The sequence below is a fragment of the Cynocephalus volans genome, chromosome 12, assembly GCF_027409185.1.
Source record: "Cynocephalus volans isolate mCynVol1 chromosome 12, mCynVol1.pri, whole genome shotgun sequence".
Lineage (NCBI taxonomy): Eukaryota > Metazoa > Chordata > Mammalia > Dermoptera > Cynocephalidae > Cynocephalus > Cynocephalus volans.
In genome coordinates this window covers 69,207,194-69,233,255 of record NC_084471.1, presented here as the reverse complement: position 1 = coordinate 69,233,255, position 26,062 = coordinate 69,207,194, and the positions used below count along the sequence as shown (strand labels likewise).

Genomic DNA, 26,062 nt, shown 5'->3' with positions numbered 1-26,062 from the left:
AGAACTTGTGCTTCCCATTCCTGTAGTGACAGCTCTGAATATCTTTACCAAGACCCTGTCCTCCAGAGCTCTTCTGTCCCTCTCAGCAAAGAGCCTTAGAGAGGCAGCATTGAACAGTGGTTAAGAGCTCAGACCCTGGTGTCATACTATCTGGTTTGAAGCTGGCTGTCCCATGGTGTTGTGTCCTTGTGCAAGTCACTTAATCTCCCTGCGCCTTACCATCTCACCTGAAAACTGGGATACACAATAATACCACCCCATTGGATTATTTTGAGGATTGAATGAGTTAATGCATGTGAATGTTTAGATGAATGATACCTGGTATGAAATAAGCAGTGAATGAATGTAGAGGGGAAATGGACAAAAACCCTTTACTGTGACTCCTGCGCAGAAAGAAGATTGAAGGTCATCAAGCCAGAGCCCTGTCATCTTCTGTCCCCACTCCCAGTGCTCCCCCAACATATTTACTTACCTATCCACTCTTATCTCCTTTATTAGAGAAAAAGGTATCATTAAGTTCTACAATGCTTTCAACCTTTTATATATCCTAACAAACAGAAAATTACATTTGGGTAAAAATTAATACACTGGGGTAAAGACTGCCTGTTTGAGGTGACTGGCCCAGGGCTTTCAGCTCTCTCAAGCTCTGCCAGGCAGCCCCAAGGGCTAATGATAAACATTTCCACACCTATAAAGGACTCACAGATCAAGGGCAGACACCACATTCCCAGCACAGTTTGGGAAGCCCAGGAGCTAACCACTGAACAGCACTCTCCAGGCTGGCACAACACTGAGGCCCTATTGAAGTTTCTGTCAGAGCTCTCAGTTCCTCTTATCTAAATTATAATTATGTCATTAATTACAGAATTGCTTATGGGTGTCTCTCTATGCTAGAAGAAACTATGAACCTCATGACCATGACTATAAATGTTGGGAACCATGTCCCACTCTGAAGTAGTGCTTTGCATGTAGGAAGCTCTTAGTAAGAACTTGTTGGTTGAATCAGTGTTGTTGGTTGAGTCACTGTTTCAACCTTTTTTTTGGTTGGCTGGCCAGTATAGGGATCAAACACTGGACCTTGGTGTTATCAGCACTGTGTTCTAACCAGCTGAGCCAACCGGCCAGCCCTCAACCTCTTTCTAATAGCTCTTTCTCTATAATATATATTTGTCCATCTTTAAGAAAAAGAAGACTCACCCTCCTTGACTCTTGCCTTCTGTAGATGCTGCCCTGTGTCCCATCCTCTTTATAGCAAAACATATTGAAAGAAAAAAATCTGTTGCTGTCACTTCACCTCGTATTCATTCTTCGGTACTCTAAATAATCTGTGTTCTTCCTTCACTGTATCTTTAAAACTGTTCTTAACTGGGCCACTGGTGATCTAGCTGCCAGACACAGTGGGGTTTTTTTTATCTTTATTTTACATTTGCGACTGTGCATTCATCTTCTTGTCCTTCTCTCTTTCCTCTCCCTCCTTTCTCCCTACTCCCTCCTGGTCTCCCTGCTGTATCTCCATATCATCTGTTTTTCCTCTCCCTGTTCTTTAAATGTTACTTTACCCCAGGATTCCTTTTCTGGTCTTCTCTTCTCACACTGCATTCCTTCTGGGTGATATCATTCACACCCAAGGCTTCAGTTACCACTTCCTACGCTGATGGTTCCCAAAATCTATATATCCATGCTAGAGTTTATCTATCTTATTGCCTACTGGATGTTCTCCCTTGTTTTTGACTTGCCACATGTAACAGTGCCAGACAAATGGCATTTATCACACATTGACCAAAAGCAGCCTTAGAGCTCATGTGATCCTTACTTTTACAGATGAGGAAACTGAGGCCCAGAGAAGCTTGCCTAGGATCAGAGAGCTAGTTTGTAGCAAAAAAGGAGGAAACCCTAAGTTTCTGGATACCTGGAACCTGAGCTTAGAAATGTATGCCAAACATATAATCCATTTTCTGCCTCACTGGAAAGACCCTTTCCTCTCTGACCTGAATAACCTGCTTATTTGGGGATCCACATGCCTTGGCAGTATCAGTATTCTCCTTACTTGTGTTTTCCTCTGTGTATCTTTGGCTTCCAGAGCAGTATGAATTGGTTACCAGCAAAACTCTTTGTCTCTTAAAGATTTTTCACTTTATTTCTGCAATTGCAAGAGGGCATACTTCAATTTTGATCTGTTGCTAACTTTATCTAGACTATTGATAAAGAATGCCTGGCACATGTACTGTTTAATTCAGATGCAGTGATTGGTGTAGATGTTATTACTTATTGCCTGGGTTTAAAAAATTGTTCTCATGGAGGCCAGAATAAAGTCAGAGTAATTGAATATACCTAGCTACTAATGCTAGAAAGTGTTTTCTAATTTTTCTGACAAAAATAAAAATAAGGAGAAAGAAGAAGCCCTAAAGAAAATTGCTTTTTTCTTTTCCTGAGAGTTTGGCAACATCCATAGTTGTATGCATGTAGTCCTGTTTTGTGCATAATGATGCTGTTTTATTTACATACATTTACATATATGTATTTTAACTAATCTCTGCTCATTTCTTAAAGATAAAGTTATTGTTAGGACTTAAGGGTGGGGTTGGAGCTGAGGTGGTGTCAACTAAAACTAGTTGAGTGTGTGCTGTGTGCCAGGGACTTTTGCATTTATTCTCTCATTGAAGACTCATCATAAGCACTCAAGGTAGGAGTTATTCCAGTTTTACCTATTATGAAACAGAGGCACAGAGTTGTTAAATGACTTGTCAAGTAGCAAGTGAATGGCAAACCCAGGTCTGCTTCATGCTAGAATCTGCACTTTTTCTACTAGTTGAACCATCCCATGGATTCCTCCTGTTCCTTTTAAACATTCACGTTATTTGTATAGCAGATTTCCTATTTGCAGGCATCGTTTTTCTAAGTAGACAAGTGAACATACCTTTTGCATTAGATTGATTAATTTAACCGTCTGTCTAATGATGTAGTCAGACATACAGCTCAGTTTCTCAGTGTTTTAAGTGTTTTACTTTGTTGCTTTTTATTTGTTTGAACTTGCTTGGTGCCTTAGGTGAAATACCATTTGTAAGAAGTCATATATATTTGACCTAGAAAACAGAGCTGTGCAGCCAAAAACAATTCTATGATTTGAATTTTGGGAGAAAGCAATCTGGGCTTATCCTCTAGTTCTTGGCATGAAAAATGTCTAGTTATTATCCTAAATGAGGTGAGAGGACATCTACTGAAAATGGAAATGTGAATGTCCTGAAGTTAATTTCCTTGAAACTCTTTTGTAAGGTTAGCAAGGTTAAGTTAAAAGAGGACTATAGCTTTTATAGGCTGTGAGTTGAAGACTCAGAACAACTGATTTTCTTTCAAAAAAAAAGAGGTGAAATAAAAATTCTCATTTTCTTTCAACAGATTGAAGTATTTTAACAAAGCTTTATTTCTGTCTAAACTATGAAAATGTTATCTTTTTCTTTTTAACATAAGATTAATTCCACCTCTGTGTAGAAAGAAACTACAGAGAATTTTTAAGATAATGGAAGATTTTTAATTCTTTAGAGTCTCATTGGACACTTTCAGTTCAGATGTAGCAAGAAAAATAGGTAGGGAAAGACAAAGGCCAGTGGCTGGTTTAGAGGTAAGGCCATTATTTTGTATTACTATGAGCTGTTGTTTGTGAGCCTTTCTGTATCACCTCTGCAAGGAGGATGTTTGAAGATGGGTGGCTGCTATATATAATTCATTGAATAGAACCATCATTGTAAGGAGAACATGACAAAATTTAGTAATAAAAATTTCTCTTTGTCTTCTAGCCAAGCATCACCTGGATATGCTCCAAATCCCCTGCCTTTTTCAGCTTTGCTTTAAGTTTGACCTCATTTACATTCTCACCTACATTTTTTGTCTCTTTCTCTTTATGGGTCTGCCTACATCCCTTATGTATGAGTAGTCATAACTCCACTCGTACTCCCCATCTCCATCCATAGCCAACATGTACCACCTTCCTGGTCTAAAATTTACATGCAAAAGATAGAATAGGATGATTAGATACAGGTATAGATTTGAAGGTGATAACTTTTTAGAACTTTTTCTTCTTAGTCTCTCATTTCTTCTCTCCTAATTAATCCTTAACAAGACAGAAAGGCCACATTCCACATTAGGTGAATATTTAGTAATGATGTATAATGACTTTTTGCTGATTATTTTTTTTAACAGCAATTGGACACAGTTTTCACAGTTGCCTGTCTCATTTAAAAGATGAAAGGGGTTAAGAGACACTTTACCCAGGCTCCTGTTGAGGAGCGGGAGAAGAATTGTTAATGCCTTTTGGGAAGTCATCTGTATTTTTTTTTTTTTTTTTTGTCTTTTTCGTGACCGGCACTCAGCCAGTGAGTGCACCGGCCATTCCCATATAGGATCCAAACCCGTGGCAGGAGCGTTGCCGCGCTCCCAGCGCCGCACTCTCCCGAGTGCGCCACGGGCTCGGCCCAAAGTCATCTGTATTTTGAAGTGACTCATAAAAATTATTTATCCCATATTGTTCATTTTGTGAATAGTTTAGTTTTTTGTTTTAGTTTTTTTGTTGCATCTGATATGGGAACCACCTACAAATAAATAACAATGGACAAAAAACAGTAAGAAAAGGCCAGAGACCCAGATTCTAGTCTAGCTGTGTGTCCCTAAGCAAGACATTCATCTTTTCACATTTCAGTTTCTTATTGTCGTGAAGGTACTGTAATGCCTTTTCTGTTCACTGAAAAGGGTTTTTAGCCAAATCAAACGAAATGATGTCAAAACGTTTTGAAAAGTTAGAATGGTAGTTATGTTATATAGAGCCATTTAATGGAGAGGGAAGTAAATTGATACCCATGAGGTAAACACCAGCCATGAGCTTCAAGTGTCTGAGGATTTCATGTTGAGGCACAAATGGTGGAGTCTCCTCCTATGTCTAGGCCTGCAGGAGCAGCAGGAGGACCAGCGACCTCTTCCTCAGAGATTGAGTTTACAGCTTTAATACCTTCCTGTTGGTCCAAGCATGCCACTTTCTTCCAAGCTGTGGGTTTGATAAACTGTGCCTTCACCCTCAGCGTCTGTCTCTCCTGACAGTCATTCTTCAAGATTCAACCCAAGAGCAAACTTTGTGGCATCTTCTCAATCTTTCTGAAGCAGAATTTGGAGTTTCTCTCTGAGAATGAATATAGGGTAGTGTTTAAGAACACGGGCTCTGGAGTTTGAGTCATTATCACAGCACTTACTAGGTGTGATTGTAGGCAAGTTGCTTAAACAACTGTGCCTCGGTATCTTCACCTGTAAAGTGAGAATGATGATAAGGTCAACTTACAGGTCTATTGTGAAGCTCTTGGAACAAAAGACAGATACATAGTAAGTCCTTGGTATGTGTTGTTATTTACTTATTTATTCTTATTGAGTATTATAGTTATTTTTATTACTGTTATGAGTAGTTCCCACAGGATTTTGTGTGTAATCTCTAGTGTAGCACTTGTTGCTTTTATTGTAATTATTTGTTTAGACTGAGAACTTTTTTTTTTTTTAAAGATGACCGGTAAGGGGGATCTTAACCCTTGACTTGGTGCTGTCAGCACCACACTCTCCCAAGTGAGCCACACGGGCCTGCCCTTAAGAACTTTTTTTTTTTTAAGGTAACTTAGCTGTTTTTAGACTTTTTTCTTTTTTTATACAGTATATTTTAGGTACTAAAGGAAAGAGATTGGGGGGACACTGTTAAATTTAAGTATGTAGGTAAATTAATAATCTAGAACGAGTTTCACTTTAAGTCTAGTAAATGAGCATTGTTTTGTCTTTGTACATGTTTATCTGTTTTATTCCTTTGGATTTTCTTGTAGACTGGGAGCTTCTTGAAGGCAAAGATACTGTTTCATTCATCTTTGCTTAGTACTTTGTGTGTCATCTGTTCAGTGCTTAGTACTGTTTTTCTTGTACTCCCAAAGTTCCCTCAGACGTTGTCACCTCTGACAAAATAGGTTTGAGGCAGGGTTGCAGTGGCACATATCCTTTTATTTCCATTGGAGCAGGAAGAGTTTATGGCTGGAGCTGTATTCCTTGTTCTCTGTCAAGATTGTTCCCTGCAAGGGCCAGCCTGTGGCTCACTTGGGAGAGTGTGGTGCTGATAACACCAAAGGCCACGGGTTTGGATCCCTATATAGGGATAGCCAGTTCGCTCACTTGGGAGAGCGTGGTGCTGACCACACCACGTCAAGGGTTAGGATCCCCTTACTGGTCATCTTTTAGAAAATTAAATAAATAAAGATTGTTCCCTGCAGGAAAAATTAAACATACAACTTAGTGACCCTCCAGAATTTTCCAAATTCTGTGTTTATTTAGCACCTAATTGCTCAGGTTGCTGCACAAGATTGTAGCATCTCCCTGTTTCTCTGGGACATAAGAATCTTAAAGCAACAACCAAATGTACCGTGCTCAGTCAGCAGCAGAGTAAAACTAGCAAACCACAAAGTGACTCTGTCATTAGGAAATTTATATCCTATTTCTGATATTAGAGTGAAAAGCCAGACCCAAACCAAATGTCACCTGCTCTGTAAAGCTGTCCTTTACCTACCCAGGCAGAGATTGTACACTTCCTTTGTTGTTCCACACTGATCTGGTGTGCATCTCTCCCATGGCACTTAATTATGGAGTGTTTGTAATGCTTGTTTGTCTCTGTGACATAGTTGCCTACCCCAGACCCACATGGATGGTATAGGGTGGGCTTCAGTAGGCTTTCAGTAAATTTTTGTTGGTTATGTTACTTTCTAAGCCCAGATTCCATGCTTTTAATCACAATAAAAGCTTTGCAAGGTTGATATTATTGTTCCCCATTTCACAGACATTGAAACTGAGACTTATCAAGAAGTAAAACTTGTCTAGAGTCATAGCCAGATAGTGGAAGGCTGTGCTCCAGTTGTGTTTTGTCTAGCTTAAACTCTGCCTTCTTAACATCTCCTCATCAGTGTAAATGTACACTTGAATAGCTAATGGATTCTAGCTTTTAAGAGGCTTGGGTTGCTGGCAGACTCACACACACCTCTTCCCAGCCCCCTTGTCAGTCAGGTTGAAGAAGATTTGTGGGCTCCTTATGCCAAGCTTCATCCCAGGTGGTGAGGAGAGAAACTAGGAACCTGTTTCCTTCCATTCAGCCTCACACCTCCATCTTTCTGTATGTCTGGTATTGGTTATTCAAGACTGGGTAGTTCTGATACAGCTGGACAGTCTCAGGTCACATGGGCCCAGACTGCTCACAGGTTGTCCCTTGGTTATTTGGTTCAGTGTCTTATAAAGCGGTGTGTGCCCCCACACCTGCCGGGCACTGCAGACCCCTGGATGTAGCTACTCTTCTAAGTGTATGGGTTGGTGGAGAGGTACGTTATCCCAGTGGGAGGGAAAAACTAATCCTCCCATGTTTGTTTAGTTCTCAAAAAACTTGAACAACAGGTTTACCTTAGACATATGCCATTTTAATGCAGATTTTATATAGGTATAGTTATGGCACTCCTTCTTGTTCCATATGCCACATGGCAAAAAATCTGTTCTGAGTAAGAATGCCTGTGGTGTGACTTAGTGTCTGTGAGTTCTGAGGTCCCTGCTCTCCCTTGAGGCTGGAGAGCTGAGACGACATTCTTTCCCCTCCTCACATTAAGTCAGCAGAACCGCCCAGCACCCTCCAGACAGGATTCTTTACCGCAGCAATTTCCAAAGTCACCTGCTTTTAAGACTCATTGGAAGGTACTTGTTAGAAATAAAGATTTCTCGTCTTAATCTGGACTTAGTACATCAGAATCTCCATGGGAGGGACCTGGGAATTTGTATTTTTACAAGTTTCTCGGGTGATTTTTAAAAATTGGGCAAGTTTGGGAAACATTGCTTTCGTGCAGCAAAATCTGCTCAACTGCAGGTGGTAAGAATGATTTAGGAGCATGTACTACAGGTGAGCAATTACAGAAGTATGGAGTAACAACGTCTCACTGAATCCTTTTTGGTCTTGCTCTCTAGCTAAGGGATATGTCTCTATCTGACTTGGAGTTCCTCTGGCTTTTAGTGCCCTGTGATTTATATACTGTTCCTCTCTTCAGGCAGTCCAAGTCACAGGAAGTGCTTATCTGGTCACCTTTAAGGTCTAGCTATCAAATTTCAGTAAACTTCTGGCTCACTAAATTCCTCTCCCTGGGCCTTGTCAGCTCTTGATTAAAGGCAAGAACTTTTTCCTCCCATTCCACTTTTCCACCCAAGTACACATGTCTCTTTGATTTATTGTTCTCTCCCTGCCTCCGTTTTATTAATTCATTCAGCCACTCATTCAGCAAGTGTCTGTTGTGCCAGGCTGTGGGCAGGCTACAGAGATTAACAAGACACAATCCCTGCCCTCAAGTGCACAGTCTAGTAGGGAGACAGAGGTGTAAACAAATAATTCAAATACCCATGATGTGCTAAGTGCCATCTCAGAAGTGTGTGCAGAGTTGTAGGAGCTCTAGGAGGGAGTGACTAGCAAGAGGTGGAAAGTGTCACAGAGAAGTTAACTTGGGAACAGTCTTGTAGTCAAAGAAAAGGGGGAAGGGCATTTTGAAGTTACTGTGTGTCCCAGCATTGTAGTCCTCACATTCTCGGTGCGGTTCCGCTTCTCCAGCTCCCCTTAATTTCTTTGCATGTTTATGGATCTAACGGAGTTAATTGGCACGGCTGAACTAGACTCTCTTGATTGACTTCTTTCAAAACCTGAGATGGTTAGTAGTTGATTAACGTCCAAGATGCCAAATCTAACACTTTGTCTCACGATCACTTACTGACAGTGAATGATTGAGACTGTGAGCACTGAAGAAAGCTTCTTAAAGACGTTTCACTTTGTCAGATGTGTTGTGAGCCTGCAGAAGTGGTTTCTGCGCCCTAAACCACTAAAGGTTGGGAAGCTTGTGAGTGGGGAATGGAGCAGGACAATATTTTGTAATTTCTTTTACAATAACAGACAAGGTTTCCTGTTTCTAATGAAGGTTTCCTTGGTAGGCTCCTGTACCTCTCTTAGTTTGGTGTGTTGTTTGAGATTACCTGAACTCTTTCTTGAGCAGGCTATTTGAAAAGGTTTGGTTTTTATTTTTATTTTTTAAATGCACTGAGGGTTTCTATATTTCACTACAGGAACAGATGAAGGATCATTGTGATTAAATTTGTACAGTGTAGTAAGTAGTCATGATTGAAGTTTAAAAATATTTATTGTTTCTTGAAATAATAGATGTTCATTGTAGAAAAATTTCATCTGCTCCCCTTTCTTTAGTGCCTAGCACATTCCTTGCCCTTCACCATTTTCTCCTCTATTTATCAGTTTATCCTTATTTCACTTGTTGTATTTGTATGTGCTTCATGTGTACTTTTAAAAATTAAATTAGGCCTCAGGGAAAAGACAGCCATATGTATAAATAAGATAAACCGAGGGGAGAGAACATGTGAGTTCCAGCCCAAGGTTCCAGCACAGGTGTTAGGGTGCAGAAAGGCCTTTTAAATATCCTGTCCCAGTGCTTGAGCCTTGACTTTTCCTGTTAACCAGATTTCTAATTTTATGTTGTACTGTATATATAAGTGAATACCTCACAAACCAGTTGCACTCCTTTGGTTAAGCTGAAACTTTGGCGAGAAAATCATTGTCTGTCAGCCTTGCAGCATTCCATTTTGGGATACCTTAAATACCAAAGAAACTGGTGGTGCCTAGGAACTCAGGAATCTCTGTCATAGTATGAAGCATATTGCTATGCAAGATTGGTGCAGGGACAAGCCCTACAATTTTCCACAAGAAGTCAGCTCCAAGCCTGTGGGAAATCTCACATAGCAGAATCCTTGGCAAAGAACCATACATTTTCCCCCCACTCTGTATGTGGTATTTCTGTAACACTCTGCAATTAATTTTATTTTTATAGGGAGCAACCACAGAGGAAGAATAATGCATAACCTATTTCTGTTTCTTACTATTTTAGGGGACATCACACAGAAGGGTTATGAAAAGAAGAGGTCCAAACTCCTGTCTCCTTACAGCCCACAGGCACAAGGTAGGCAATGAGGAATGGTTTCAGCTTTTTCAGTATTTTTACGCCAAAGTGGTGCTGTCTTACAAGAGATCTCTCTGGTTTGTTCCTGTTTTTTCCTCCCTTCCTCACCAGGGGAGGGAAAAACCGGAAGGAAAGAAAGGAGGAAATGAATCTTAATTGAGCATCTGCTGTGTGCTAGGCACTTTTGAAATACCCAAGCTCATCAAGTCATTTACGCAGAGCTTGAGTGGTAATGTGCGAAAGACTCTGCACAACTGAGACGATTCAGTGGTAGCAAATTCCAGGCCATGGAAAATCTGCATCTTACGTGTGCCAGAGCACACACGGTGATGCAGAGGAGTAAGAAGAACTGGGTAGAAGGAAGGACAGTTCGGTATTACCAGGCATCCCAGGGGCTGGTGCACCTGAGGGTGGGGGGCAAGACCCTGAGTAAACTTGAAGATTAATTCACAGCCTGACTTACCTGCTTCTAGAAAAAGACTACATGTACATGGCATGATTTTTGTATTTCAGAAAGTCATGAGTCACTTTTGTGCTTAATTTCAAAGGGACCACTGTAACCTTTGCCTCTAAGCAAGGCTGTCTCTAAGTCATCGTATTTTATTTTTATATTTATTTGTTTATTTACTTAAGTTACTCACATTCCAGGATTTTCTTTGGTAGCCTATTTCTGCTTTAATCACTTTTACTATAAGAGATTTTTTTTTAAAATTCTAATTTCCCCTCTGTAATCAAAGTATATTTCCATACGCCCATCCTTTGTGGATTATAAATACTGTATCATAAGTACTTTATATCTCACATGGTTCTCATATTAAAATTTCTACAGGGCTTATGGTCTGTAAATATTTGTTCAATGAATAATGGAATAAATAAATAAATAATGGTGGTGTACCAATATATTTCACTGAGTCCTTGTTTCATTTCCTGCATTGTTCTTGGAAATACCTTCCTACAAAAACTAGTATGTCATTACAGACAGCTAGTTGAAAATATCTTAATGAACAGGTACATGTAGAAAAGGAATTGAGAGAAAAGAGGTGGAAATTGGGCTAGTGACAGCTAATAAAAGCCAGCTTTTGCTGAGCAAGACATGAGCAGGGTGGGGAGGGGAGGCGGAGGGTCACCCTTATTTGCTGCTCAATTGTGGATCTGGCCTGTGCTTCTGAAGGCCCAGAGATTTACTTTGGTCACTTTGTACAGAAGCAATCATATCCTGAGAGAATAACTCAGTAAGAAATGTAACTATTAAAAGGACTGTGATCTGTTTGTTTTTTGTAGTCAAGTACCTAGAAACCAAATCATGTTCAAAAACCTCTTTATGAATTGACTATAAGAAATCCATATGTCCAGTAGATTATTACCCCATGAGCAAAGCTACATGGGGAGCCAAATCATAAATAGAAGGCTGCTTAGTGAGAATGGATTTGATGAATCAGACATTTAATTGCAATAGGCCAAGAGCATGTCATACTCATCCCCCTAGTATGGATGGCCTTGCAGGTGACCTTACAGGGGACATAGAATGCATTTGGTAACAGCTCCTTCGACTTCCTGCTATCAAACTTCAAACTTCCCATATCTCCGCCCATTTATGTTTACCTCCTTCCTCTGATTAAAAAGGAGACCTGTTTCTCCTACCCAAGTACAATCCTTCCACCTGTGCTTTGGATCCCAATCCCTCCTCCTTTTTCAGAAACCTTGTACTATCCAGTGGTACCAAGGACAGGGCAGTGGGAATGGTCCATTCTGGGTACACAGGGGTACACAGTAAGGGGTACAGTGCCTGTAGGGAATTCAATAAGCAGTAATAAAACCCACATAAAGTTGGTCTGCTTTTTATCACCACCATGCACAGCAGTTCTAAGCACTGTCAGTAATAAAATTCTCCTCCTGCCAAGGCAGACCGGGGCATTGCCCTCTTGGCATGCCACTGCTGTCAGCTCTCCAACTCTCTGTACAGTTGCTCTCTCCCTCTCAGCCAGGTTCTTCCCTCAGCAGTTCATCATGCTCATTACTGTCCCAGGGGAAAAAAGTCCTCTCTTTACTTGTCAACCATTTCCGTTTCCACCCTTTCTGTCATCCCTTTATAGTCAAACTGCTCAGAACTGCCTGTACTTACCATCTCTATTTTCTCAACTTCTCACTTTTCAGCCCATTCCAGCCCCTTGTGGAACTGTCCTCATCAACTCAGTAGTGCTCAGCATTCTACCTCTCCAAACACTTCTTCTGAGGCACTTTCTTCATGTTCTTACCTTCTCTTACTGCCACTCTCAGTCGTTCTTGTAGGCTCGTCCTCCTCTGTTGAATGTTGGATTCTCAAGGTAAGGCCCCAAACCTTCTTGACTTCTCACTCCTTAGCACTGGTGTTCAAATTGTAGCCTGCGTCAGAATCGCCGAAGGGCTTCTTAACACACAGGTTACAGGGCCTCACTCTCAGGGTCTCATTCAGTAGGTTCAGGGTGGGGCCTTAGAATTTGTATTTCTATCATGTTTCAGGGAATGTTGAGGTTGCTGGTTCTGGGACCAGCTATGAAAACGAATGTTCTATTTCCCTGGATTACTTCAGCCACACCTGTGGCTTTAATTACCATTTGAATACATATTACTCCGGGAAATGTATCTTCAACACAAATCTCTCCTGATCTTGTGATCCATAGATCCAACTGCATATTTAACATCTCTACATATATATCGTAAAAGCACCAAATTTGTGACTTCTGCACACCACCAGCCCCTCTACACACACACACACACACACACAAAGAGACACCAAACCCCCCCCCCCCCCCCCGCCAAATTAACTACAACAACATCCACACTGCTTTTGTGCTTCTCTTCTAGTTTTCCCTTTCTGAGTGAATACAACTCACATCCATAAGCCCAACAAGTCAGAGACTTAAAAGTCATCCTCTACAGCATGGTGTTATGACACCAAGGTCAAGGGTTCGCATCCCCGCACTGGCCAGCCTCCCCTCAAAACAAAGTCATCTTCAACATTTTTTCTTTCTCCATCTCTTATCTGTCACCAAGTCCTCTTGTCTGTGATCAAGTTTTCTGTTTCTTGTGGAGGCAATTTGGTACATTTAATTTTTCTAAGAAATAGTCTGTTTTGTATAAGTTTTCAAATTTATTAAGTTTTCACAATATTCTCTTTATTTTTAAAGCCTCTGCTTTGTTTGTATTGCTAACTTATATCTCCTCTTCTTTCTTTTTTTCCTTGGTCAGTCTTCCCAGAGGTTTGTCTTTTTTAAGAACAAGCTTTTGGTTTTGTTGATCTTTTACAATATATCTTTTTTTTTTTCTGATTTATTATTTTTTGGCTCCTATATGAATTTCCTTTTTTGTACACCCTTTTGTTTACTCTTTTGTACTTTTTCTCAGTTTTCTGAGCTGAATGCTTAGCTTGTCTGTCTTTCCTAAGTGTTTTTAAATTTCACCATGGTCAGAGAACATGCCTATACAAAATCAAGTCTTTGTTATTTGTTAAGACATGCCTAGTCTTTCGTAAATTTCTGTAACTCATCCATTTGTGTTTTAATTGTTGAGTGGATGGTTCTATGTCCATTAGCTCAAACTAGTTCATTGTGCTGTTCAGGCGTTCTCTAGTCTTACTAACTTTTTGACTATTTGATCTATTGATTCTGATAGAAGTGTGTTGAAAAACCTGTACTGTGACTGTGGATTTGTCAGTTTTCCTTGTGATTCTGTCGTTTTGCTTTACATGTTTTAAAGCTATGTTACTAGTTACACCCAAATTAAGAATCATTATGTCTTTTTTGTGAATTGTTCCTTTTATCATAAGTAACTGTCTTTGTCCCTCTAGTGTTTTTTTTCTTAAGGCTTTATTTTTTGAAAAAGTGGTCATAGTCTAGAATTCTTCATGGTCTTAATTCTCCTCCCAAACAACACAAGGAATGTAGAGTGCTGTAGCATCGGTCACCGCCACTCACCCTCTCACATTCTAGCATCACTTTGTTTACACATCCCCTCAATTATTATTACTGTTTTATGTAGTCGATGATAGTTAATATCCGTTTCTTTCCTAGTCCTTCTTGTATCTCACTCCTTCTCAGTTACATTTCCTTCTTCCTAAAGTGCATCCTTTAGTAGTTACATACTTTAGTGAGGGTCTCTAGTGGTTCTAAATTCTCTCAATTTGTGTTTATCACTTTCTTTGTTGATCTTGTTCTTGAATCTATGTCTTTCCCAAAAAGGGATGTAATAGAGAAGATAACACTTCTCTAGGGTTGGGTAATCTATATTATAAGGATTCTGTAGCAAAAGAAGAGATTACCCCTTGGCATATTTACGCCAGTTATCTTTATGGATTTTGAAGAAGACACTTAGTTTGACTTTTTTAATGGCACTGCAGTGCAGATTTAAAGCTTACTAAATTATATTTAAGTCTGATTTAAAATCAAATGAAATGAAAATTATTTTCGTGCTTTTGGTAGGATCTTCCTACTTCTTACTTCTAGAGGAGTTCAACTTCTTCCAGTTTCTTTCTTTTGCCTTCTTAGATTTCATTCGTTCCTGTTGTGAGATGCGTTGTGAGATTCCTTTTGTGATTGCTGCTTATTTTGCTACAGGGTGTTTGCTCACCGCTATTCCAGTACAGATATTCCACTGCCTCTGTCACTGCTCCACGCCCCTTTTGTCACAGTTCGAAGTTCAGTCCTGCCTTTCAGGTTGTGTGAGCGTGTGTCTGAGTTAAATCGAAACAAAGGAAAATCTTTGTGTTTTATTCTCTCTCTCTGTAAAGCCTCTGATAACACTTCTCAGGAATAGTCTATAATTCTGTTTTTCTTAATGGCTTTGTGTAAATACAGTTGACCCTTGAACAACACAGGGGTACTAACCCTCACACAGTTGAAAATCCAAGTATGACTTGACTCCCCCCAAAATTACTAACAGCCTACTTTTGACCAAAAGACTTACTGATGACAGTTGATTAACACATATTTTGTATGTTACATATATTATATACTGTATCCTTACAATAAAGTAAGCAGAGAAAAGAAAGTGTTATTAAGAAAATTATAAGGAAGAGAAAACCGCAAAGGATAACTTTTTACTGCCATACGCACTTCACCCAGGAGGTGAGCCACTCCTGCAAAGATGGTTGGCGTCACTTGGTGTTCTGAGTGGACACTCGCGTCACTCTCCTCAGTAGCCATAGGAGGTAGCTCAAAATTATCACTCTAGTACAGTATGCACTACAGTTAATTTTATGCAGTTATGATTTTAAAATGCATCTTTTACGTTTACATTTTTCTCAACTGCAGATGGTGCCATGTATGTTCTGTAAGTTTTGATAAATTTTAAGTTTTTATAATAGATTTGTGTATATTTGATGGTAGTGAATGATAATACTATTATCTACATATATTTTATGTATTCATGACATACTTTTTTCTTAATTTTTTTGATGTTTCTAGCCTATGCGGTTCATCTGTGAGTTTTTTCAAATTGTCACAAATCTCAAAAAAATGTTTCAATAAGCTTATTGAAAAAAATTCACCTATAAGAAGGCTCATAAAGTTCATACCCATATGTTGTTCAAGGGCCAGCTGTATCTGAAAATAGTGAGAGGCACGAATTTTTGCATAAAACATATGACGTAGAGATACACAGGTGAGCAGGATTTTTAGGTTAACATTTAACCACATCCTTTAAAAACTGGTATGTCTTCATTCTTTGTTTTTCTCAGCCACCCACTATCAGTTGCTGGAGGTGAGGAGACAGATAAGATCTTAATTATTTATTTTAAACAAAATGTTAGGTGCCTGCAATGTAAAAGACAGAGGGCAAATTACTACAGGAGATGCAAGATGAATAAGACCAGCCTCTGACCTCAAGTTATTTATACTAAAGTAGGAGAGATTATACAAATGAGTATCATACAGTTATACAAATGAGGACCATAAAAGATAGAGTAAAATAAGCACTGTAAAGTACTGTGGAAATTCAAAGGGATGTGAACTTAAAACCAGTTATTGAAATCAGGAATGGCGTTTTAGAATGCTGTAGAACATTTCCAGCTATAAATATTAAGTAGACTGTGTGCATGTGTGCTTATGCACATAGGGTATATAGGGTGTGAGGAGTGGAATCTATTTTATCCTATTTTGAGTTAAAAATTGCTTCCCAAGTGAGGTCATGGCATAATGGAAACAACATGGAATTTTTTCTTTCATTCCCAATTCTGTGTTTTCATTTGTTGGGTTTGGTTAGTATTAAAATTACTATGAACTAGAGCACACATTGCTATTATATCTCTCCCCACATAGCTTATCAGAAGGAAGTCTGGTATTCTTCTCTCGGGATTTCTTTTTCCACCTGAATTGCCCAAGAACCCCCAGGGATATAGACGTACAAGAGAGGTGGTCAGCCCAGCTTTCACACTTAAAGAGGAAGAGCCCCACACTTTGCTTATTGCTTCTCAGTGTCTCACAGGATACTACTGAGTGTGAGTCCTCCCCATGTCACCAGTAATACTGACCTACTGCTAAGCATGCTTCCTGCATCAGCCACTCTGATGCATTCTGGAGAAGAAGCCCTCTGCTTGGATCAGCCTGGTATTGTGCTCTTTTAGTCTCCCGCACAGCCATTATCCTGATGTCAAGGTGCCCATGAAGCTCTGGCTCGGAATCTGTTCAGATGCCTGCCACTTCACAGACCCAAAACTGCTAATCCCTTTCACTCCCAGAATCCACCCATGGGAATGAGGCAGGTGGCCCCCTTTCTAGACTCCAAACACCAGCACTCTCATTCCTCTGTTCCTTCCCCCAGGTGGTGAGGTTAATTACCAGTCCTCCTAAGGAAGGCTCTCCCCAGTAATTCACAGGTGCCTTAGCCTCTCAGAGAAGGCTTCCCTGGTGATTCAAGGTACCATCACCCCCCTTTCTTGAATGGGATGGGAGTCGGAGAGTAAGGGCTCTATGTTTCAGGGTGATTATTGGCACACTCACTGTAGAAAAACAAATGTGTGATGGGCATTCTGCTTTGTTAATAGTATCTGTCAGACAGCATTATTGTGAATATAAAATAAGATAGTATTATGGAAATTTAAAGGGCCATAGAAATGTTATTGTCATTGTTACTCTGTCATCTCCTGTTTAAATCCCTTCAAATACTGCCTCTTTGGCTTAGGACAGACAACTGACCTGACCCCTCTTTTCTTCTCCAGCCTCATTTTGTAACACCCTACTCTTTTACTGTCTTCCGAGTCTTGTCAAGGTTTTTCTCCCTCACTGGCCTTCTACAAACACCATGGCTTTTCCCTTTCTCTGCCTAGCTAAGTCCTGCATCAGTGTCTTCTTTTAACAGACATTTACCTTCCCTGACACTCTAATACAAGTTAAAGTCCCCATTATGTGGTCTCAGAGAACCTTGTTCTTTTCCTTCTAGCACATGCCACAGTGAAAAAGATACATGTGAATCAGTCACTTGTTTAATATGTTCCTTCTCCGGATGCCAGCACCAAAACCAGTCAGCATGGCTGTTCTGTTCACTCCTAAAATGTTGAATTATTGGGCTGGCCGGTTAACTCGGTTGGTTAGAGCACAGCCTTGTAACACCAAGGTCAAGGGTTCAATTCCCCATACCGGCCAGCCACACACCCATAAAAAAGAACAAAAATAAAAAGTTGAATTATTATGTTACTTGGTTCTCAGAGCCCATCCTTCTTCAGTCTATTACTCTTACAAGTGAGAATATCTGTAAAGCATAGGCAGAATTGAAAGATAAGAAGCTGAAGGTGGCTTGCTTTCTTCTTCCTGAATGGAAATTTTGTTAATTTTACACTATTACACATCATCTTTTCCAGGTATCATTGTTATTATATTCAAACAATAGAAACAGATAAGATTCTATTGTCTCTTTTTGCCAAAGAAAAATAAATTATGTACATGTTGATCATTGAGAAGGAAGGCTTTGTGTTATAGAAGAACTTAAAAATCTGCGGTTTTCTTAAACTTACTGTTACTAAACCGTGTAACATCATTACTATTTAAACATAAGGGTGACCCCTAGTGGATACTCTGCACAACAGACTAAAACTGAAGCTGTTGCTGTGTAATAATCAGCAAGTAGTCTTTTTCTTTGGATCTCTGTTATATTTCACACTAGAATTTAGAAGGTATGAAGAAGATTAAATTTGTGAGGACGGCAGCTTCCATTTCAGCACTTATCTGTATTTAATGATTTTTAAAATTACTTTGATTTTATACATAATTCTCTTTTTTTTTTTTTTTTATAGTTTAATGTATTTTAATAGCAAACTTACAGGAACAGCACAGAAGACAGACAACATTAAAAACATGTACTTGCATGTAGGACAACTCAGTTAGAAAATTATAGTGAATGGATGGAACCTACTGTATGATAAAAATGCTACAAACGCCATTTAGTTGCCATCAATAAGAGATTTACTTATTTTAAAAAAATCCAAATGCTGGCATTGTCCAGAAAAATTTAACAGGTTTATTTATAATTGTTATAAAGTTGAACTGCTGAAACTTGTTCACCCAAACATTTTGACTTGCATTAATACTTTACGTCCCCGCATTTATATTAAAAATTCACACACAAATGAAAATGGAAAAACTGCCAATACCTGACTTCTGTCCCCTATTTTTCCACTTGCAACCATATACTTAGGTACCTTTTGACCCCATGGAAAAAAAATATCTAACGTTCAGAACTACCAATAACAGGAAGAAGAGAATTTTTTTTTTTTTTTTTTTGAGAATGAAATGTTTCCCATCATAGTGGATTCTTAAGCACGTTCTCCACGTATGCGGCGTGCTAGCTGGATGTCTTTTGGCATAATTGTTACACGTTTGGCATGGATAGCACACAGGTTGGTGTCTTCGAAAAGGCCAACCAGATAGGCCTCACTTGCCTCCTGCAAAGCACCAATAGCTGCGCTCTGGAAGCGCAGATCTGTTTTGAAGTCCTGAGCAATTTCTCGCACCAGACGCTGGAAGGGGAGTTTGCGAATCAGAAGTTCAGTGGACTTCTGATAACGTCTAATTTCACGGAGTGCCACAGTACCAGGCCTGTAACGATGAGGTTTCTTCACCCCTCCAGTAGAGGGCGCACTCTTGCGAGCGGCTTTTGTAGCCAGTTGTTTCCTGGGTGCTTTACCACCGGTCGATTTGCGGGCAGTCTGCTTTGTACGAGCCATGGTATAGAGACCTCTTTACTTACCCCCACTTCTCGGGCTGGAGCTCGGCGAGCGAGAGGCGGCGCTGGCATTGGAGAGAGCGACGGCGGCGCGGCGGCGGCTGCGAACCCATAATTCTCTTTCTATAAACAAAACAGTGAAATGGTGAAGTACCTCATCAGTACCTCGTTCTAAATACTAGTGGGATTTTTATGTCCCATCTGATCCTCAGTGTTGTGTATAAATTGTTTTTACATAAACAGTTGTAATCATTGTGTACATTGTGAACATTTTGTATTCATTTATCAGATGACATTATTTCCTTTAGATCGAAGTGTCTGCATAGTCTTATTTAAAAAAATTTTTTTTCTTTTAAAAAGATGACTGGTAAGGGGATCTTAACGCTTGACGTGGTGTTGTTAGCACCACCCTCTCCCAAGTGAGCTAACCAGCCATCCCTGTGTGGGATCCGAACCCATGGCCTTGGTGTTATCAGCACCGCACTCTCCCGAGTGAGCCACGGGCCAGCCCCTTATTTTAAATTTTAATGGCATATGATATCTCATTATGTTGATACATTTAGTTAATTCTATCTTTGCTTTTAGCTTTTCCTTACCATGGCAGTGAAAATGTACACATCTTATTCAAAAACAGAGGAATCTGTATTTTAGCATCCCAGGTAATTTCTCAGATCTGGTTGGAGTGTGAAACCTGGTGAAGGAATGACTCACCTTGAGGCAGCATCTTGCCAGAGCCACTGACATTACACATGCTGTTCAGTAATGCTCAGCTGCCCTGCGCCCCAGACTCCCTCCTCTCTTTGATGAGGCCTGAGGTACATTGTTTCTTGTCCCTGTCCGTGGCAAATTGTTGTCCGTGCAAATAAGATAAGGTGGGAATAAGTCTTCCAAAAATTTTTTAATCTAACCAGGACATAGTTTTCTCCCTCTCCACCAAATATACATTGATTTGCCAGTTGCTTTTGGAGAAAGGAAACAGGTTATTGATTTTAAGGCTAGAAAATCCTGCTCATAGTTTCATAATTTATCTAGGCAGCTGACAACTTTTATTTTATCTTATTTTGGTAGGAATCTGCTCTGTGTGGTTATTACCTTCAAATTGAGAAAAATCAGTATAATTTTTACTTTTTTCTTTACACTTAGTTATTTTCTTGATGTTCCGTAGTGAACATCTATTATTTTTACACTCAGGAAAAAAGATCTTTTATAAGTTATAGAAAATTTATAAAACCCAGTAAAGCCTATGGAAAAACATATCGCTGACCCTTGAACAACGCCAGGATTAGGGACACTGTGCAGTCAAAAATTGGCATATACTTTTGACTCTGCCAAAACTTAACCACTAATAGCCTGCTGTCGACCAGAAGCCTTTACTTAATAACATAGACGGTCGATTCACACGTTTCGTACCTGTAATACATATTGTACTCATGCAATAAAGTAAGCTAGATGAAAGCAAAGGCTAAGAAAATCATTAAGAGGAAATACATTAACTGTACATGTATTTGTTGAAGAAAAATCTGCTTATGTGTGGACCACCCACATTTCAAACCCATGTTGTTCAAAGGTCAGCTGTAAAAATCATACAGAATCTCATCACCTGGAGATAATTACTGTTTAAATTTTACTGTATTTGCTTTCAGAATTTTCAATACACAATTAAATGTATTTAAATTTTTAAATTTTAAAAAAACTTTAGTACATGGAAACAAAATTTTATGAAATTCATATAAATTAGAGAGTGACTAATCACATTTCAAAAAGATTAACTACAGGGCTTTGTTGTTAAGCTCTCCTGTTATATTTAAAGTGATTTCATTCTTAGGAATTCACTGTACTCTTTTTCCTTTCTTCTACAACATTTTTAGATAGCCTCTTGTGAACTTGATGCAGTTGTATTACATACTTGGACCAAAGCTCTTCTATCAGAAACCCATGTTTTTGTGGCATTGTGCTTTGGGCACCCGAGGAATGCTCACTGATGGTACTCGTCAGTCATTTATTGAAACTGCAGAGCAACCTTTTGGTTTCTTTTCTGGCACACTATGATGAAATGTTTATCATTATTTTAGATCCAAAAGAGACGTGGTCTGTTTGCATGACTGAATTCCTGAGGGAACTGAGATAAACATTGCAGAGTGTCATGTTAATGTTCCTTGGTGAAGAGCATATTGTGAGACTTTTTTTTTTTGGTGCCAGTGCAGTAGATCTCTTGGCTAAGTGTCATCTGATTCTCAGTTCTCATCAGATGTCCTTATTTGTGTTATATTTTCTAGTTTGATATGTGGTAATCTCTAGGTAATCCTGAGTGGAATGTTCTTTTTTTCCAGTTCTTCCACAGACAACTGTATCGACTCCCAGTTCCCCTGTTACCTCCCTATCATTGTAATAATTTTTATTCTTTAACCTACATAATCTTCTTTTAGTTTTTTTAATTAATTGCATTGAAAAACACAAAGTAAAAGCATAGGTGAGAGAGGTTAAAAAAAACAAAAACAAAAACATAAACCTTTTATGTCCCTCCTTTGTGAAGTAAGAATCCATATTAATTCTTTTCACCGTTTGGATTATTAGCTGTCTAATTTGGAAGCAGCATGTTTTTTAGCAGGGTGGTTTGGTCTGCAAATTTGCTTATTTAATAAAATAACCAGTGATAGGTAATTCAGTTGTATATTCATTACAACCAAAAATAGTGATAAAAGCTAGTGTTTTAAAACTTGGTGCTCGAAGTCAAACCATTTTCTCTGTGGGTTTTTACAAGCAAAGTAGTTCATGTGTGCTAATCTAATTTCCTTCTGTATGTATCATCTGACCATACAAATAAAAATAGCCCCTTCTTAATTTTTTGTTCTGTATTTAAAGTTAATTGGAATATATTTTTAAAGTAATTTTTCTAATGATTGGCTGAAAACTTTATCTGGAGGGGCTTTTTGCCGAATCTTTTGCATGATGGCAGGTGGGGTTTTTTTGTTTGTTTGTTTTTTGTTTCTTTTTTTAACTAATTTTTTACTGCTGACTATAAATCCTGAAGCATTTGAATGCTTCTAAACTAAATTATTAATTCTGATTACTTCCCTTTTAAGAATTTTGGGAGAATATTTATATCCTTTCTCATTACCTTTTCTGGTTGAGAACCAGTGGAATTAGACTTGGGTTTTTTTGTTTTTTTTTTTTCCTAAAGATGACATGTAAAGGGATCTTAACCCTTAGCTTGGTGTTGTTAGCACCACGCTCTCCCAAGTGAACCACGGGCCAGCCCTTTGTAGGATCCGAACCCCTGGCCTTGGTGCTATCAGCACTGCACTCTCCCGAGTGAGCCACGAGCCAGCCCTAGACCTGGGGTTTTGAATCCTGGCTCTGCCACTCCCTGGCTATGTGATTTTGAGTAAACTAATCTGTGTCTCTGTTCTCCCTTCTGTAAAAAAAGGGTAGTGATAGTGCTGACTTCATAGTGTTGTTGTGAAGAATAAATAAGATAAAATTTAAAAACTTCTTTATGCACAGTGCCTGGCACAAAGCAACACGTAAAAGTTACCTTTTATTATTACATGTCAGGGGTTGGTAAACTTTTTCTGTAAAGGGCCTAGATACCAAGTATTTTAGGCTTTGAAGATCATTCTGCCTTTATAGTGTGAAAGCAGCCATAGACAATGGATAGATGAGTGTGGCTGTGTTCCAGTAAGTCTGTTTATAAAAACAGACATATTTGGCCCAAAGCCTATAGTTTGTTGACCCCTAATCCAGACTAATAAAACTAACAAAGGAATCAAGTTATGGAAAATATTAAGAATTTAGTGGGTATTCTGTGAAATGGACTGTCAAGAGAATTTAAGTTGATTAAAACTTCAATTTACAACCCCAGACATTTCAAGAATCTCAGTGTCTAAAACATGTTCTACTCAGTTTTATGTTATAATGAAAATTTCAGCTACCAGGAACCACCAAAAATAAGCATTTCTAGATTTGTAAAAACACATTAGTATAGGACATCCTAAAGTTATCCATATATCATTTTTTAAAAAGAAACTTTTAAACTATTTCTTAGGGTTTTGGGGGTCAGGAATTTGGGCATGGCTCATTTTGGTTATTCTTTTGCTCTGCATGGTGCCAGCTGGGTCATTCAGTGATTTTTTTCACCTAGTGGATGGGCTGTCCTGGATGAAGATGGCTTATTTGTATTTGGGTGCCTTGGCAGGGGCAGGGGGAAGGCTGGACTCAGCTGGGACTATCCACTAGAGCTTCTACATATGGCATCTCTAGCATGCTAACGTTTTTGTGTGTGTGTGGCTGTCTGGTCTAGATGATCTGAACCCATGACCTTGATGTCCTTTTTTTTTTTTTAAAGTGATACAACATTGTTATTGTGCATCCCAGTTCCTGTAATACCTTAATGCTGTCAGCCTTTACTTGGGTTTGTGGGACTGTTGTTTGTATTCCCCAGACCACTGTGCTTTGAGTCTGCTTTTTCATTTTTTGTCTTTACAGATCTGCAGTCTAGAGCAGTGTGTTGGCTGCACAGGTGATATCTTACTGTATTGGGCACTTACTTTGCTGTGTGTAAGCTGCCTTGCTGGGCACAACTAAGTGCTGTTTAAGAAACTTAAAATATGTCTAAAAGAAAGAAATCCTGTCATTTATGACAACATGGATGAACCTGGATAACATTATGCTAAGTAAAATAAACCAGTTGCATAAGGACAAATAATGCATGATTCTACTTACATGAGGTATCTAAAAGAGTGAAACTCGTAGAAGCAGAGTGGAATGGTGGTTGGCAGGGGATTTGGAGAAGGGGAAATAGGCAGTTGCTCTTCAACAGGTGTAAAGTTTCGGTTATGAATATGATGTATGTTCTGCTGTACAACATTGTGCCTGTAGTTAACAATACCATATTGTAAACTTAAAATTTTGTTAAAAAGGCAGATCTCAAGTTAAATGTTCTTACTACAATTTTTTAAAGAAATGATTTAGGAGCCAACTCTTTGAGGGGGAAAAAAAAAGCAGTAAAGGGGCCAGCCCGTGGCTCACTCGGGAGAGTGCGGTGCTGATAACACCAAGGCCACGGGTTCGGATCCTATATAGGGATGGCTAGTTAGCTCACTGGCTGAGCGTGGTGCTGACAACACCAAGCCAAGGGTTAAGATCCCCTTACCGGTCATCTTTTTTTAAAAAAGCAGTAAAATATCAGAACTTAAAGTGTTTTTCTTTTGCTTATTTACCTGTTTATTTCCCCCTTCCCCATACTCTTGATAAGACAGTAAGTGTCAGGAGGGCAGAGTATGGGGCAGACCAGGAAAGTGTTTTTCTTTTGCTTATTTACCTGTTTATTTCCCCCTTCCCCATACTCTTGATAAGACAGTAAGTGTCAGGAGGGCAGAGTATGGGGCAGACCAGGAACTGGAAAGGGACAGGCTCACTGGTGACTCCAGTTGGAAGAGAGGCTAGTAGACTTGACATGAAGATACATTGGCATAACAAGCACCCTGTTTTTGCTTGAATTATATGTTTATCTGGAGTGACTGATGGTATGGTGGCTAAAGCTCCTTAAGCTATTCTTTGTTATCACTGTGCAGGATTAGGGGGTCAGATGCACTCACCCCCACTCCCCCAACACCACCACTCCTTGGAGTCTCTGGAATGGCCTTTTCACTTTTATATCTTCTTGCTATTTTTCTTCTATCAGCCTGTTGAAAATTAAGGCTCTAAGATGATATTACACATGATATTATGGCTTTTTTGTAGCCTGGATGTCTTTGTATCATATTTATGTATATATATGAAAGCTCTCTAACCCTTTACTATAGATCGGGTAATAGCACCTACCTCAAAGTGTTCTGAGGATGTTTAAAGTGCTCAGAAGGTGTTAGCTATTATTGTTATTGGATAACCATTTTCCAACATTCCTTTTTTTTAGAAACTGATTCAGCAGTACAGAAGGAACATAGAAATCAGACACCTGCTCCATCTGCAAGTCAGACTTCTGCTCCCTCTAAGTACCACCGAACTCGATCTGGGGGAGCCAGGGATGAACGATACCGATCAGGTGAGAAGTAACTGTAAGATTACCAGCTGAGTAGTTTTTACTGACTACGGTGTGAACTGTGTGTGTGAACTGTGTATCCCAAGAGCTTCTAATGTTTGTTTTGGTTTTTTTCCTTGAGGCACCAACAGGTGTATATTAATTAATTTATTAATCATTTAGTTAGTACCTACTTTGTATCAGATGTAGTAGATACTCAATATTTGCTATAGATTCAGCAGCAAATAAAACTGTTTCTGCCCTCGAGGAATTTAACAGTGTAAGCAGGGGAGCCCGTCCAGCACAAAGGCAGTGTAAATAAATAAGTAAAGAAGGAGGTGGAGGGTTAGGGTGAGCTCTGCTGGGAGAGCTCAGTGGACTCTGTGAGAAGAGGCAGGTCCTTCTGTGTTTGCCACAGCTATTGATTAACTAGTCTCTTAACTAATGGAGCTGGAACAGAAACTCAACAATGAAATTTTGAATTAGTAAACTCTTAAACTTTATTTCTTCTATCCCAAAAAGTACCCAGGAGAAGGGAGAAGGCAAGGTGCTGTGGCTGGCAGTGGCAGCATGTTCCTGCTCATACCGTGTTCAGGGTCACCTGGTCACCAGTACCAGATGTGCCACTCTGAGCAGAGAAACAAATCATAGACCCCCGGTAGGACGTGTGGTATAACGAGCCCTTCTGATGTCCATTTACCATCCACTGTGCCAACAGTAGTCTCTGTGGCACATTTTTTTTGTTTTTAAGGGGTGGCAGAATTAATCCGAAAAACTAACTGGAATATTATTTTACTTTCTCCAA

At 39.4% G+C, this 26,062-nt stretch overlaps 2 protein-coding genes across 4 annotated transcripts in view; one reads left to right on the top strand and one right to left on the bottom strand.

Annotated features, from left to right (window-relative positions):
• Positions 1–26,062, top strand: part of DIP2B (disco interacting protein 2 homolog B) — a 220,238-nt gene that overhangs the window by 95,326 nt on the left and 98,850 nt on the right. For all 3 annotated transcript variants that reach the window (XM_063074794.1, XM_063074793.1, XM_063074792.1), the window contains exons 2-3: positions 9,975–10,046; positions 25,153–25,281. In XM_063074794.1, the coding sequence (XP_062930864.1) occupies positions 9,975–10,046; positions 25,153–25,281 (201 nt within the window). The remainder of the gene's footprint in view (positions 1–9,974; positions 10,047–25,152; positions 25,282–26,062) is intronic.
• On the bottom strand, positions 18,511–19,248 carry LOC134391876 (histone H3.3A). Its single transcript, XM_063115780.1, has one exon. It carries the CDS (start codon positions 19,237–19,239, stop codon positions 18,829–18,831), a length of 411 nt encoding a protein of 136 aa, XP_062971850.1. The 5' UTR covers positions 19,240–19,248; the 3' UTR covers positions 18,511–18,828.

Excerpts from the sequence above, each read along its gene's own strand:
- LOC134391876 (XM_063115780.1), bottom strand. The coding sequence starts at position 19,239 with ATGGCTCGTACAAAGCAGACTGCCCGCAAATCGACCGGTGGTAAAGCA.